The following is a 15,017-nucleotide window of genomic DNA, read 5'->3' as shown; positions in this document are numbered from 1 at the left end:
GTGTACAGTAATTATAATTTCCTTATGTACAGTAATTATAATGTGTAAGAAAATCTTATGATAAGAAAACCCTTTTCGCTGCAGGTTAATTCTCATGACAAAGATTTCCTGAATGGCATTCCCACTGTCATCACCCACATTATATTCAGAATGAGTTGCCTGGGTACGACAAGAGTGGAAGTTATAATGGTGACTGGACAGGCTACAGATGGTTATGCCAGTTGATTTGACAGCTAAGGTAGGTGACACATAAGTGCTGGGTATAGAATTCCTGAGTAAGTGAGAATGAGAGTCTGTTGAAAATGCCTTTGGAAAGAAGCTTGATTGTTGTATATAAAGAAGTTTTACTAAAGAATATTTACAAATATACTTTGGGAAGAGGAAATGGCATGAAGTTTTCTGTTTATCCTGTACTTACAAATAATCTTGCAAAGTGTTGAAGGAAGGAATATTGAGGTGTGTATCTGATCATTTGGTTAAAGCAAAATTATGCTAAACGCCAAGTTGGGCATGAAGGGTTAAATTGTGGCTGTAATTGTAATTAAGGGAGATGAATAAAACTAAGAAGAGCAAATAAGGCAAAAGTGGATGAAAAATGGTTAAGCATGAAAGACCCTGAGGTAGATAAGAAATGGATACAGAGTTTGTTGTTCTATGATGGGGTCCCAGGGATAGCAGGGCACAGATGCATCTATTTGATGGTGAATCTTTGTACATAATAGAGACTGTGACATGTTGCGTTCTTGTCCCACTTTAGGGGGATTCTCACTCTTCTGAAACGGGATCTTTTTCTGGGACTGTGAAAAATGAGTAAGGATGAGAAGTGGTATTTTCAACATGGCATGGCTGTTTATCCTAGCACACAAGGCTATAATGAGCAGTACTGTTGTACGCAGCACTTCATTTCCGAAACAAAGTTTCTTTTAAAAAATAATTTCTTCGTGGTTCTCAAAATACACTAGAGATTTTTGTCATGGAAGGAAAATGAAAGAAGAAAAATTACCAGAACATCCTTGTTTAAAATTTATCATTTTGATTTATACAATTTACCTTATGATAACACTTTTAATTGACACAATCAAATCCTTTTAACCTGGAACACATCTTGTACATATGTATGGAATGTCATGGTACTGAAAATCTCTATATACTGTACTCATACTTTATGGTTATCACATTTGTGCTTTGTAGATCCTTCAGTAGGTCTTTTATTTATTTTATCATACTGAGAGAAAGAGAGAGAGAGAGAGCCAGGAAAAAATGGGTCATCAGGTAAGACTTGAATTAGAGATGATCAGATCTACAGTAATTCTCAAAAGTGTTCAGATGATAAGTTCAGAATTCAGGCAGAGAAGAGTTTTAAATGTAGTGACCGACGAATACGTATTTCAGGTGGAGCCTTCAAGTCGGGCAATCTCTCAAAATATCGAACATGCTCGGTCTTCTTCGCCAAGTGAGGCTTCTAACGCACCTTCTTCGACAGCACAAAACAATGGAATCCTAGAATATGGTAACATTTTGCCCGGTTGATTTGTTATCTTTATCGAAAGGCGACGACGATGCTAGGCAAGTGAGAGCAAATGGACATTTACTCCAAGAAATATACCAAGGCTGAGGCTACTTTAGCAAGAGATAACAGTAAAGTCTTCTATTCTAAACAGGTTTTCTATTGGAGTTTGAAAGCTATGAATTCCTCACTGAATCAGTCTAAAGACTCAAGATATTATTCAAATGCTTTTTTTTTTTTTTTTTTTTACGCATTTTCAAAAATCTAGTTTTGTGCTAGCAAAAGATTGATGGAATGACCTGAAATTCCTTGAAACATCTGTTAATATGTCAGATACTACTGTAGCCTTGCCTGTGTCTTCCCTCTTGGCAACACTACATTATACAGTACTGTATTATCAAGAATGACATGTAATGCTATTAACGGTTAGGAAAAAGGACACCTAATAACAATGGAGCTAAATGCTATAATGCAAAAGTTTAAAAGGTGTAAATGTCTCGGTAATCACATCAGTGAACATACAAGAACGAAGCAGCTCTTTTTCACAAGCAACTTGAGACTGACTTCCCATTTTAATTTACAAATCAATATGTAAGTACTGTACTCTTTGTAATGTATTCACTGTCAGAATCAAGGAAAAGATGCGGGCATCCTCTACGAAAACGATATATAAACAAACCTACGGCTAAAGTAACTACACCTTTACGAGCCTTTTATAAAGATATGTAAGTTGCAATGCAGTCAGCACACTAGAAATTACCATATATGCTCATGCAATCGTATTTCCCAGGTACAGCACATGACTGACTAAATTTTCCCAACCCACTAGCAGTTTAACTACAATGTCTAATCCTATACATTCTTCAGTATTCTATGAATAAAAAGGACTAGTGCCAACATTTGCTAGTAACAAAAACTTCAATAAAATCTTTGCAGAAAACATGGTACTGTAATGTTAAAACATGCAGAAATATTTCACTCAAGGTGAGTGTTTAAGAAAACATGTTATTGATACATACATGTAACTCCAACATCATGTTACGTATCTACTATATGTTAATTTTATTCGTGTAACTTTGCAAAGACATCATTCTCTCAATTTATTATGATGCTATGTTATGCAAAGTTTAATTTTAAATTAGTTTCACCTGACCATGAAATATACCTAATAATGTTATTTTAGTTAATACTAGGCTTTACTGTAAGTCTATTTGAAAGCAGTCATATAGTACTAGAAAAAATAAAATGTAGTATACATTGAAAACTGAATAACGTACATAGAAACAAGATGTTGAGAAAGGCACCAACAAAAAATAAAAAACCAGGTTCAATTAGAGTCATGTAAAATATCAGCGACTTAAGGGTTGTCCGCTAAACTTGGTAAACCGTCGGTGCCACAAAACTAGGAAATTATGTTAGGAATATTTAGGAAAGATCAAGAAATTCTGTGATCCTCACGAAACCTCTTTCCTATTCATGTCCAGTTAAAATGTCAATTGCAAAGTTCCGGGCTCCTGAGAGACAGTGTGACCTTGTTTTTCTTAAAAATTTATAAAAAAGACAGTTATAGCTTATGCACAGCCAAAACATTCTACTACATGTTAACACTTACCACCACCCTTTTTAAGAAGAAACAGTTTTTCTTCAGCACCCTTAAACTCTAGTCCATTTCTATGAATATAAAATGTTTACACTTTCACCTTTCAGTCCAATACAAAATGCAATTACATAAGACTGGCCAAAGACGCTAAATTTATACTGCCTTTCGAACATTAGTGACAGCATTACTTCATCAGATCATTCTGGAGCTATATAAAACTCTCTAAAAATTAATGTAACTACTACCAGTAGATTTCAGATTATATTGGAGAACTGTCTCTTTAAAGCACATAAACAGAACGATTGAATATACTTTTTCAAGTACAGGTACCGTATTTGATGGACTGTAAAAAAACATTAATCCCCATTAATGAATAAACATTGCTCAACAGCTAAAATACTTCAGGAAATGAGAATTAAAAGTAATGTACTAATATATTCCCATTTACATTAAATTGCACAAACCACAGCAACCATAATTACTATGAATTGCAGGTAAGAACCACAAATAAAACTGCAAGAAGCTTACGGGAAAACAAGGTTGATGTACAAAATGCCATTCCACTCAAGTTTTGAGATCAAACTTGCAAAATGCTTCAGTCTTTTTTACATAAGTAAACTTTGGCGTCTTAGTTAAAATTATTTTTTAAGGTGACATCAACTTGTAATTCGCTGTGCAGCACCTCTACAAAAAGTTATCCAAGAAAATTAAAAAGTGGTCTTTGTTGAAAAATACACCCTAAACCTGTGACTGTCTTTGAAACCCAAATCATCATGAGATATGTCTACATACTAAAACTACTAAATATACTGTTCAAAGAAGGGAACTTTTTCCAAAAGTTAGAGAACTGACAAAGTGGAAAGTTTTCAGAGTTCAAAGGTGAAACCAGCTCTGGTTTCACATTTTAAAATTAAGAAAAAGCAAAAACAGATGGTCTGCAACTGACGAGGGTGAGCAGAGGTATAAATGCAATACAGTAAACAGCTTTTAAAGGTGCTGCATAAGAAAACAGTAAAAATCAAAGCCTTCAGGGAAGCAATATCCCAAGTAACAGCAGGAGTTCTGAGTTTCATATGCTACAGAATACTCTCTGGTGACACAAGATGGGGAAATCAAATAGATTTTGATCCAACGATTTGTGACAGCTTCTATCTGTAAAAGTCAAAGATGCTGTCTACATCAGTGTTGTTTTCTTCAAAAGATCTGGACAGGACTGAAATTACTTATAAAAAGTTAGGGATTAAAATGCAAGTTTTGTCAATCTTGGGACTTTGTTCTGAAGTGAATAGTAATTGTTTAGCTCTGACAAATATGATTTGGTTTCCTTCATTCTGAAACTGGAAAGAGGAGGTACAGTGTTGATTTATTTACGAAGAGTTGTTTTGTTCTGTAGTATTTTTTTAGTGTCTTATACAACAGGAATGGTACACATACTAACTATTCATATCTACATTTAATAGGTGAAAGAGATTATTAAAATGTAACTATCATCAGTACATGTCACAACCCAGGCTCTAGGGATTAAAAAATAAAATCCTAAAATCTAAATCATCCAACTGCTTCTCATTTTTTAACAGTTAGAGAAATTATATACAGTATGGAAAGTGCCGGGAACTTGAGTTTTTTTATTTTTTTTTTTTTACTGTATTGCACTTAAATTCCACAAGAATTTTCAATCTCTACTTTTCATCATAAAAGAGAGAGAGATTTGCCATCAATGACTTTCACCTCAAAACATCTCTGCTTCTCTTTGGCAACTAGCAAGTCCATAAAATTTTCCACTTGATCTACATCAAGGATCATAGCTTGGGAAAGAAGTGAAAAAGTCCTAAGGTAACCAAACATAAACTGCAATAACAACAGAGCAAAGCTAACTACATTTATTTACCTTTAAGGTCTCAACAAAACGCACTAAAGACCGGGCAAACACCTATGGTATATCCATGTTGTCCCTAAAATAAAAATGCTATAAAAATAAAAATGTACATAAAAATTGTGCAGCAGACTTTAGAAGTGATTGCTTCTAAATGCTTGCAAGAATCCTTGTGAAACATGATGATTTACTCTGTACATCATACTAGCCGATATTATTCCTTAAATCACTACACTGTCTTTAAAAGGAGCACTGCTGCATCAATTATGAAATACAGTACCTATTAATTAGCATAAAAACAACTACATATGGTAGGTTATATCTAGAAGTATTAAAAATTCAGCATAAGTGTTTGCTGATTTACATAAACATAAAAAAAGAAACCTATTTACAAGAATATAAAGCAATCATCATTTTGGAGGTGCTTAACAAATGTTGACAGCACGACTTCCTCTCAATGAGTATTATAGCGAATTGCACTCCAGCTTCCGCAAAAGGAACAGGCATATATAATAGTGCCCACTTTACCAGGTTTCAATTTTAAGATTATAAAACTTACTAAAAGAAATATATCCTAGTAGGCACTACATTTCCTCATTGAAAACTTAAAAGTAGTACAGTAATATAGTTAAATGAGGACGGGAATTACACAAGCACCTGTCCTTTGAGTAATGACAAGAATTTTTAAGACTTAAACATTCGTATTATACAAAACATAGTTTTACATAAACCAGCACTCAAACTGAAAATTTCGGGAATACTGAAAGAAACAAATAGTTCTATCAGTAACTATGATCATTCATGCTAGCTCTCTCTCAGGTATCACAGGTAGTCTAGAGGAAAAAGTTGTTGTAGAACAAGGTTGAGGCTTTATACCAAGAATAAGTGAAAAAAAAAATCAAAAAGGGCAAGAGATCTGTTGGTCTTTCCTCACCAAAAGGGGATCTCACACACTCCAAGGGTGTAAAGTCTTTCTGGTAACTGATTAATTGAGGTCATACTTTTCATTAAGTCCCAGTCTCTCTGTTGTATAAATATATGATAAATAAAATCAGTCAGACGTGGACAAAGTGAAAATATTTACAAGTTCTTGAAAAAAAAACCTCACAGGAAGTATGAAGGTAAACGATCTGCTACCTGTCTAACCTGAAAGATGACTCTTGAGAAGTGGCTGACACCACTTGTTGGCAATAAAAACTCTGTGCAATCATTCCAAATCTTTCATTTTCCAGGCTGAGTTTATGTAAAATAAGTTTGCACCTGAGTATATCAGCATCTGTATGTAACATACCATCTTATCAAGTTCCACTGTGATTTTACACCTGCATCACAATGTCTGAACCTGATCAAGAATTTGGAATGTATGGCTTAGCAGTGAAGCAAGTGGCAGTACAGGTTGGCAGCACATGCAACACAAACTTGTTAAGTACACACTATTCAGAAGTTTAAATGCTAATAACTGTAGATTAACTTAAACTATGTGGTAACTATAAAGCTCATTGTAATACCTTTTGCCACATGCTGCAGGTGCCAAATAGTACCCCTTTTTTAATCTTCTTCTAATGATTCTTTTACTATTAACTGCTGGTCTTTCATAAAATCAGAATGACGGCTTGGCTTGAACTGCTGTCAGTCAAGCCCCTCCATCAATTACTGTATTTTGTTATTAATTTTGGTACTGCACTGTACTTCATAACCGTATCCCTGTACAGTAATGCAATGTGCAGGTCAATAAACATGAAGAGGATAAAGGTATTAGTGCATTCCGATTGACCGCACTCAATAAAAGGTAACAGATATCTACCGATTTCAAAACAGGAGGTAGTGGTAAAAGCAGCGCCTTCTATTTCCACACCAGGAAATTCAGATTTAAGCCAGTTACTCTCTCTTCTGTTGACAGACTTTTAACTTCTGAAATGTTGTTGATGTTGTTAAGTACACTAATACTGCAAAGAAATATCTTGTCTTACAAACATACAAACACAAATCACTTGGACTGAAAACCAGCTATCAAAGAAGTGAAATATTTATAAAAGCATATTCCACCATCATCAAAGAAGAATGGTCAGATAACTAAGAGGCACCATATTTTTTTCACAGCTGTACTGTCAACAGAGGCCTAATAAATGAGCTAATCACTGCCTGCCATAGTAATGGCAAAGATATTCCCTACACTAAGCAACAATCAGCTACCCATTTCATCCAATGTTTACCTTACCAAACTTTACGATGACAACAGAATATGCCTCACATACCGTAAGTACTGTATTGAGCAACTTTACAATGTACTGGTAACAACTGACATTAAGCTGTGAAGATATACATAAACCACTGATATAAACCTGCAAAATCTATGAAGGTAAATCATCCCTATAACATGCACTCACATATTGAAATAATATTTAAAAAAAAAGGAGTATTCTTTCCATGAAACTTGAGAGTGAATAAAAAGTATAATTCTTGTCTCAAGATGACACATCTCACTTAAACACTTTCATACCTATCACATCTCACAGCTGAAGATTTCTTTGGTTAGAACAGGCAGGTTCTTCACCATTTACTGGCTCACTTCCTGATTGGCATCAGTGACCTGTCAAAGAAAGAAAAAAAAAAATGTTGGCAGGAACCAATCAGTCCCTTCTGGAGAAACATTCATATCTAATTTGTTTCCTTTAAGTCAAAATATCCCCAAAAAATGTACCTTAGAGCCCAAAATGGCTACTGTTCATTTGTTTTGGCTTCTTTAGACCAACTTTATCACGCTACATCCCTCAGATTTACATTTTTTGGAATCCTAGTAACCTGCAATACTGTCAAGAAATGTTCAGTTGATGTAATCATACCTCTAGGTCTTCAGAGCAGTACTGAAGTGCGGTACAGTAATGCAAGGTCAGCAGTGCAAGAGCCTGTGTACGAGCATCGCACTGAGATATCTGGAGCGCTACACTTGCACGGGTTAAAGCATCACCGGCCTCGCTAGCATCGCGTTCCTGACGTGCTAAATCTACCCTCACTTCTCCCTCTCTGTCCACAGATTCTTGAAGCAGCATCAGCTGTAAAGAAAATATTTGAAAGATTTTTTCATCAGTTGCAATAGACGAATACTAAAACCTACAAATCTACTGCCGAAGTAAATTAAAATGCTTTAAAGCACAGCACAAATTTGCAATTTGTATACTGTACTATTTTTAAAATACAGCTACGATTTTGCAGTTTTAAATACGTATTGGGCACTCCTAAAGCACAATTCCATTTTAGTAACCGTTGGATTAGTGGGTATTGTGACACCGATGTCATCACTGGTATGCAGTATCTATCATCCATCACCTTCCAGTCAAAGTCAATTAAGAGTCTTTAATGTAAATTTGGACGTATACAACTTACCGTTGAATTTATCTTTTCTCTCCTCTCTTCCCCTGGTAACGCTGAGTAAAGGTCTTTTGCAGATTCCCGAGCTAATGTGACAAGGTTCTCGTCGTGAGGGTAGAGGAGAAGACGATCTAATACTGATTCAATGCTGTCACCTTCGTTGAAATCAACAACAAATGGGTTGGTGCCCTCGCTTATGGAGGCCTGGAAGTTAAGAGATATGAATTCAGTTAAAACAATGGTAACTTTATCAAGCTCTCTTTCACAATCTGTCACTGGTGAAGTTTGTATTATATGCAGCAAGTTTTGGAATATTCCAATGATTTGTACATAATCTATTACTAACTCTATTCTTAGTTGCCTTAATTAGCATAAACTTCAAGCTTCTAGTTTTTTTTAAACAAAATTCAGAACAAGGTCTGACCAAAATATTTCCTGGCATCAAAGTGAAAACTAATGTATTAACCCTTTCAGATTTCAGCCACTCCCAATTCAACATGTGCTGTGTGGGTCTTCCATTAGCACTTGCTTAGAAATAAATATCTTTGAGAAGTTTTTACAAAATTATGTCCTATACACCATAAAGAGGATGGCATACATATAATATTCAAAGGATGACATAATTTTATGTCATCAGAATCCCAGTTATTTGAGAACAATAGATGACAAAATTTTACATCATCGGAATCTGAAAGGGGGTTTCCAGCAAAAGATTTTTTGCCATACGAAGCTAGGATAAGGCTTACAATGAAGTCATACAACGATAGTAGTTTGTTAGATATCAAATTCCAGCAATGGGAAGTGGAAAAAGACATACTGCAAAAGATTCCTAATGCAAGTGAGATTTTGAAATGTCTACTCTCGAAAACTGTAGCTTGGGCACATTTCAAATTTGTGTGAATCTACATACAGGATAGCAAGTGATACTTAATTTCATCATATCCTTTCTGGACATCAGTCTAAACTTTGGTTGTGATATCTAACCTTAAAATTACATCTACACCTACGTAATTCAAATCCAAAAACTTACATTGTTGGAAGAAAATGTACCTTCGTATTATTCTCAAACAGTAGATTTTTGGTTACAAGACCAACAAGCATATGGAAAGAGTGAATTTATCTTCAGTCATTTACTGTATCTCAAATGAATTCCCAGTACTGTAATTATGCAGCACTAGAAATCTGAAACTACTTTTAGGCAGCAGTCACTTGGCCAACTGGAGACTGGACCAGTTTGCAGTTCAGTAAGAAGACAGGGCCTCCGTGCATTCTAAACATTTATTCAAGCAATTTTATTAGCCACATTGTAATTAATAATATAAAAAATGGTATGATACATTTTTAGACTGATTCTCTATACAGGTACAGTACCAACCTTGTGTTCAGTTGGTTACTATACTGCCACAATTTCAGGAAAACATTCCCCATTCAAACAACAATACTCATTTATTGGACATAGTGATGATGGAAAATTGTATTGGTGTACATGGAGACCCTATTTCCATATTTGAAGTCACTGAGAGCCAGCTTCTGCTCTGAGATATATCTTAAACTAACCTTGATCCTGCTTATCCATGCTTGAATGTAAACATTGATCAATTCAGTAGTGTTGTAAAAGGTGAATAACTGAGGGTGCAAGATATGGATCTCGGGAGATTCTTTTGCCATGTTCATGAAATTCATAACATATGAAACTTGAGGGAGAAATATGTCCTATGTTCTTTAGGAACCTGGTTGTCATTTGAACTTTGGAACCATGTTCTTGAGACAAAAATCCTATTATTGGACACTGTGATCAGCCAGCTTCCAGGAGAATATCAACACTTATCATTACGATACAGTATTATAGTATCTTCAACTGGAGTCATGAAAAATTCAGAGGATACACCATCAGCTACCGCATACAAAAGGTGTGCTATCTGTCCAAAAGGACCACTTAATCGATGGATAGCACAAAGACCACACATCAGAGATCTAGTACATCCTATTATCAACCATGGGTCAAGAATGCAAGGCAGTGCAAAGCATCATACAATATGCAAAATACTTACCATATCTTCAAGCAATGCATGCAGCAAATATCCTCTGGGAAATAGGAAAAAAGAAAAATGGATGCCCTTTGGTCACATGATTCCTCTGAACTGGGTGCTTCTTGCTAATGGTGGAAATAACAGGTAATAGAGGGTGAAAGTGAATCAGCCAACCTACTATTGCGGTAAGGATAGGGGTATGCCTGTGGTGAGAAAGGGAGGGAGGATAGATCAATAGAGAGACAGTAATATGACGTAAACAAAACTGGCAGCACAGAATGAGGTTAGAGCACAATGGATATTGGACAAGCCTGAAACCACCCTCCCATCTGCCAGGATATCATGGAGCCCTAGACTTTCTGCCGCCTAACAACTTTTGCAGAGCCAATGCTCTACTCAAACTCATGAATTATAATACCATTATTAATATACCAGATCTATATTATCAGACAAGAAAATTGTGTTCAATGCAAGCCCATTTGGCAAGCTTGAATTTCAAGTCAATGGCCCACATGGGCTTGTTCCATATGAAGAGGGTTCATCTTTATAATAATAATAGTAAAAAGTCTTTTCTCCCAGGAACTGGCCAATCAAAGTTCCAAAATAATATAGCATAAATCTGCTTCAAAAGCAACAACTTCTGCTACGTTCACACATTTAGTATTCTTGGTAATCATTGCTTTAGTTACTCAAAACCATATATACATACAAAAACACAGAATGGGTTAAATGAAGTAATTATACTGTATCATAAGTATCTGTGCTATAACCAAATAGAAAGTAATATGTAATAACTACACATCAGAAACGCACTATCAAGGGTACAGTATATGCCCTTTCTTATGTACCAGTACCGTTTGCATTACAGTATGGTGCACACATATCTAAATGTACTGATAATTATTAATAAACTTTTTCTTTGAAAACATAATACAGTACTCAAACTGTCTATGTGGAAAGCTCCCTCGTAACTGAGGTCCACTTCACCGTGAAAGGATATACAGTACCAGGTATTGTAAACAGTATTAAGTACGTCAACACAAAACACACTTAAAATACAAGAAGTGGTATAACCCATTTTGCAGATAAGGTATTACAGTACTTGTTAGTAAGGTTCACAGACAAAGAATTTAAAACTTATTACAGATCTACAAAGTTCACTACTATACATTCAAATGTTGAATACATAACCATGAATTAGTCAAGGTTCTTAACGAAGATAACACTGGCTGAAGTAAGCTGATAAAGTGAATATTTGCCAGCAGCAAAATGCCTTTTTTTTTCATACCTGCAGTAATTGAACAAGCACGACAGATTTGTATCAAAGCCTGTACGTAGAGTTGAAGGTGCAAAATTGCTTCGTAACACATCGTACGATAAACATTCCGACAAACTCCTCAAGGCCCAAAAAAAGCAGCTGAACAGTGCTAAGGACATCTGCATGCTACTTAGGTAAAAAGAAATATGCAAGAAAAGAACAAAAAGGAAAAAAGTTAGCATTATAAACAAAGAGCAACAATGACATGCAATACTAAATGCTCCTACCTTTCTACTTTGATGGGGTGAATGAGGAGGGGAAGGGGGTAGTGAACGAGAGTGTGTCCCGTCATGAGATGAGTTTGGAGGGGCCAAATTATTAGCTGAGCCAGCGCGTTTCAAACTACCTTTGCTGGCACTCGCTACCTGAGCAAACAGGCTGCTCAGGGTGCGCCGTTGACTCTGCGAAATGGGAATTAGGGGATCTATAGAAAATAGTCTAATCATCCTTCGTTAAGGACCCAGTTCTAAATCCCAAAAACTCCTGGGACAATGTTAACAGGGTGATAACTATGCAAAACAAAGCACGACTCTCTGGGTGGAGACTACCTCAGGTAATACGTACCATAAATATTAAATGAAATATAAAGGACAGGATGGTCAACAGAGTAGATAAAAGATGACAACATAAAAGATGAAAACAGCATTTGAATTTTGGAATAAAAAAAAGAGCAGATCAAGGATGATAGGTTACACGGGCATAATTATACAGATGAATATGGCAGCAAAGAATAATTTTACTAGTTATTTATGAAAATAAACAGATAATACCCTTCACAAGATATATTGTGCAGTACATTAAGTCTTCAGTACACCAGATTTAATGTTAAAAGACGATTGATAACCTACAAATAAAAGTACTGTATATATAACGAAGTCCCTTTGGTACAAATGTCAGTCACCCTCTGAGAAGAAAGCAACCATAACCTGATCAAATGTAGAGAAAGGATTTCTTTTGATGTGAAAAGTGACTGACTATCCATGAGACAATTTGCTGATGAAGCATGGAGTTGAGGGTGTTCAGGAAACAATACTACTGACAAGATTCTTGGTCTAGAAAACAAAATCATTGAGGTTATTCACTCCTCTCAAAATGCAAAATGAATTCATTGCTGGCCTTAACTGCAATGTACAATAGTTAATAAGTGTTTTAGTTTTTAAAGTACAAGGCTGGAGTCCATTGTAGCTACGACTATTACTAAACTGATTCATACCATGCCCTACTCCAAGATTTGCTATACTGTACAGTGCATAGTTACCACTGTAACAAGTTTAAATTTCTGAAAATACTTGTACTACCTCTAACTCCAAGCTTTCTTTTCAACAGTAGTTGAAATGTATGTCATCTAATACTGCAGGAAACTAATTACCGTTTGTAAGGCTTCCTTATACAGTATCTACACATGTGGGAATGAGAAAAGTCTGTGGTACACCAGACTAAATCCAAGCTCCAATAGAGGTCAGTTGTTTGTCTCATGGGTAGTGGCTGTTCTGGAGAAAATCCCTTCTTAACACCTGAATGTAATTGCTTTCATTACTGGATTATCAATATAACAAGTTTCCTTTACAAAAAGAATATGTACCAATAAGCTAACAGTGCTGTTAATACTATGATATACCCTCTTGAGACACAGTCGTTAAAACTGTACAGTATTGCTACAAATATAATCATTCTATAAACATGTGGCTTTGTAAGGTTAGTTCTATTATTTCTGAAACAAAAAGAAAAATGCAACGTATGGATGAAACAAGCTATAATTTTCACCAGGTATTAAAACTTCATGCACCCAATTCATGATATGTATGTCATTTTGTCCAAAACATGAATGAATAATTCATTGCAAGTTCAATGGAATAATAAATTCCTGCCCTGACCTGACACGAGTGAAAGATTTTGAATCGTTTGGGTTATGCTAATAAGAACCAACTCTCTGATGGTCTATAAGCTTACTTTACTACAAAAAACCTATTGAAAGCTAAGCCTGGATATGAATGATACACAGAATCAATATAAGGAACAAAGCGTACCGGCCTTGGGCAAGGGTGCTTGCTTATCAAGTGAGTAATCCAGCACAAAGGTTTGCCTTACATCTTTTGTCTTTTAACAACGTGGTTAAATCATCAGTGACGTCTCTCAGACCTAATAAAATATTTCATCAACAAGTTTCTTTGTTACAACTCTCCTATGGACTATAAAATCAAGAAAATGCTGAGCAAAAAAAAACATGAAAATGTACACTTTATCTTTACTTGAATACATGAAGGTTTCTGTATGTAGTGTACAAAATTAGGATGATTAGAGTACCAAATGATGATGATGGATGTTCAGTGACTACTACACCACAAGAGGTTACGTCTTATATAGACTACTGTGCAGTGCAATTTACAGTATATACAATACTAATTGATGCAATGATGCTCAGAGCACTATGCATCATGAGCTTTACAAACGTGATTAGTAAAATTACGATACTTTTCATTATCTAAGTGAACTTACATTAACTAAACACATCACAGAATACTTGGCTTGTGGACACAGCAGGAGATCCAGGAGTCTGGCAAAGTGGTCTCATATTACGGCACAAGAAAGATCACATCTCAAAATTATGTGATTGCTAACTTATCAGGCAGCAGTTATTAGCAAGATTGTGGAGTGTCTGGTTTGTCCTAAAAAGTTATCAGCTAAAACATACAGAAGGGAGTGCTTTGAATCTCAGAATACAACACAAACACTAAGCTGTACTATATAGTACAAGAGTGATCTGAAATACAGTGACACTAGATATATAGAAGCATTAAATAAAAATGCAATTCTGAATCTTTTTCTATGAATTATACCGTGTGGGATTCTCTTTGTTTATTCAGAAATAGACTGTTTTCTTAAAACGAATATTTCAATCACTATTAGTTCATGATATCAAGTTCAACCGTGTCATATGAATGGAGGCGCAATTATGTACAAGCTTTGCAAACAAGCTTATCATTTCATATATGCAGAAATCGACATCCCATGCTTGAAATGGTTCTCAAATTTCTTTTCTTCAGTAGAGGATTGCACTGTGATAACGTCATCCCTTATAGACAAGTTTATTGACAACACAAACAATTCATAAGTTCAGAAAGAAAAGACTTCGTCAATTATCACACCCTAATCTTCTGTGAAGTAACACCAAATATAGTTTTCCTGCAAATGCAGACATTAACACAACATATCAATATCAGGTGAACATCGAGATGAGAAAAACTTGGTAAATGAACATGACACCTTTTTTAAATTAAACAAGAGAAAAACTCCTGTTCGTACACAAACGTTAACACAGA

General features: G+C 35.3%; 1 protein-coding gene across 3 annotated transcripts in view; it reads right to left on the bottom strand.

The window, feature by feature from the left end:
- Positions 1–998: 998 nt before the first annotated feature.
- Positions 999–15,017, bottom strand: part of Pdzd8 (PDZ domain containing 8) — a 60,757-nt gene continuing 46,738 nt past the window's right edge. For all 3 annotated transcript variants that reach the window (XM_067081676.1, XM_067081675.1, XM_067081674.1), the window contains exons 14-17: positions 11,925–12,098; positions 8,365–8,553; positions 7,824–8,033; positions 999–7,570 (exon numbers count right to left, since the gene is read on the bottom strand). In XM_067081676.1, coding sequence (XP_066937777.1) covers positions 7,538–7,570; positions 7,824–8,033; positions 8,365–8,553; positions 11,925–12,098 — 606 coding nt within the window. In that variant the 3' untranslated portion in view covers positions 999–7,537. The remainder of the gene's footprint in view (positions 7,571–7,823; positions 8,034–8,364; positions 8,554–11,924; positions 12,099–15,017) is intronic.

The sequence above is a fragment of the Macrobrachium rosenbergii genome, chromosome 37, assembly GCF_040412425.1.
Source record: "Macrobrachium rosenbergii isolate ZJJX-2024 chromosome 37, ASM4041242v1, whole genome shotgun sequence".
NCBI lineage: Eukaryota > Metazoa > Arthropoda > Malacostraca > Decapoda > Palaemonidae > Macrobrachium > Macrobrachium rosenbergii.
The sequence above is the reverse complement of the archived record's forward strand: the minus strand, read 5'-3'. Positions and strand labels throughout refer to the sequence as shown.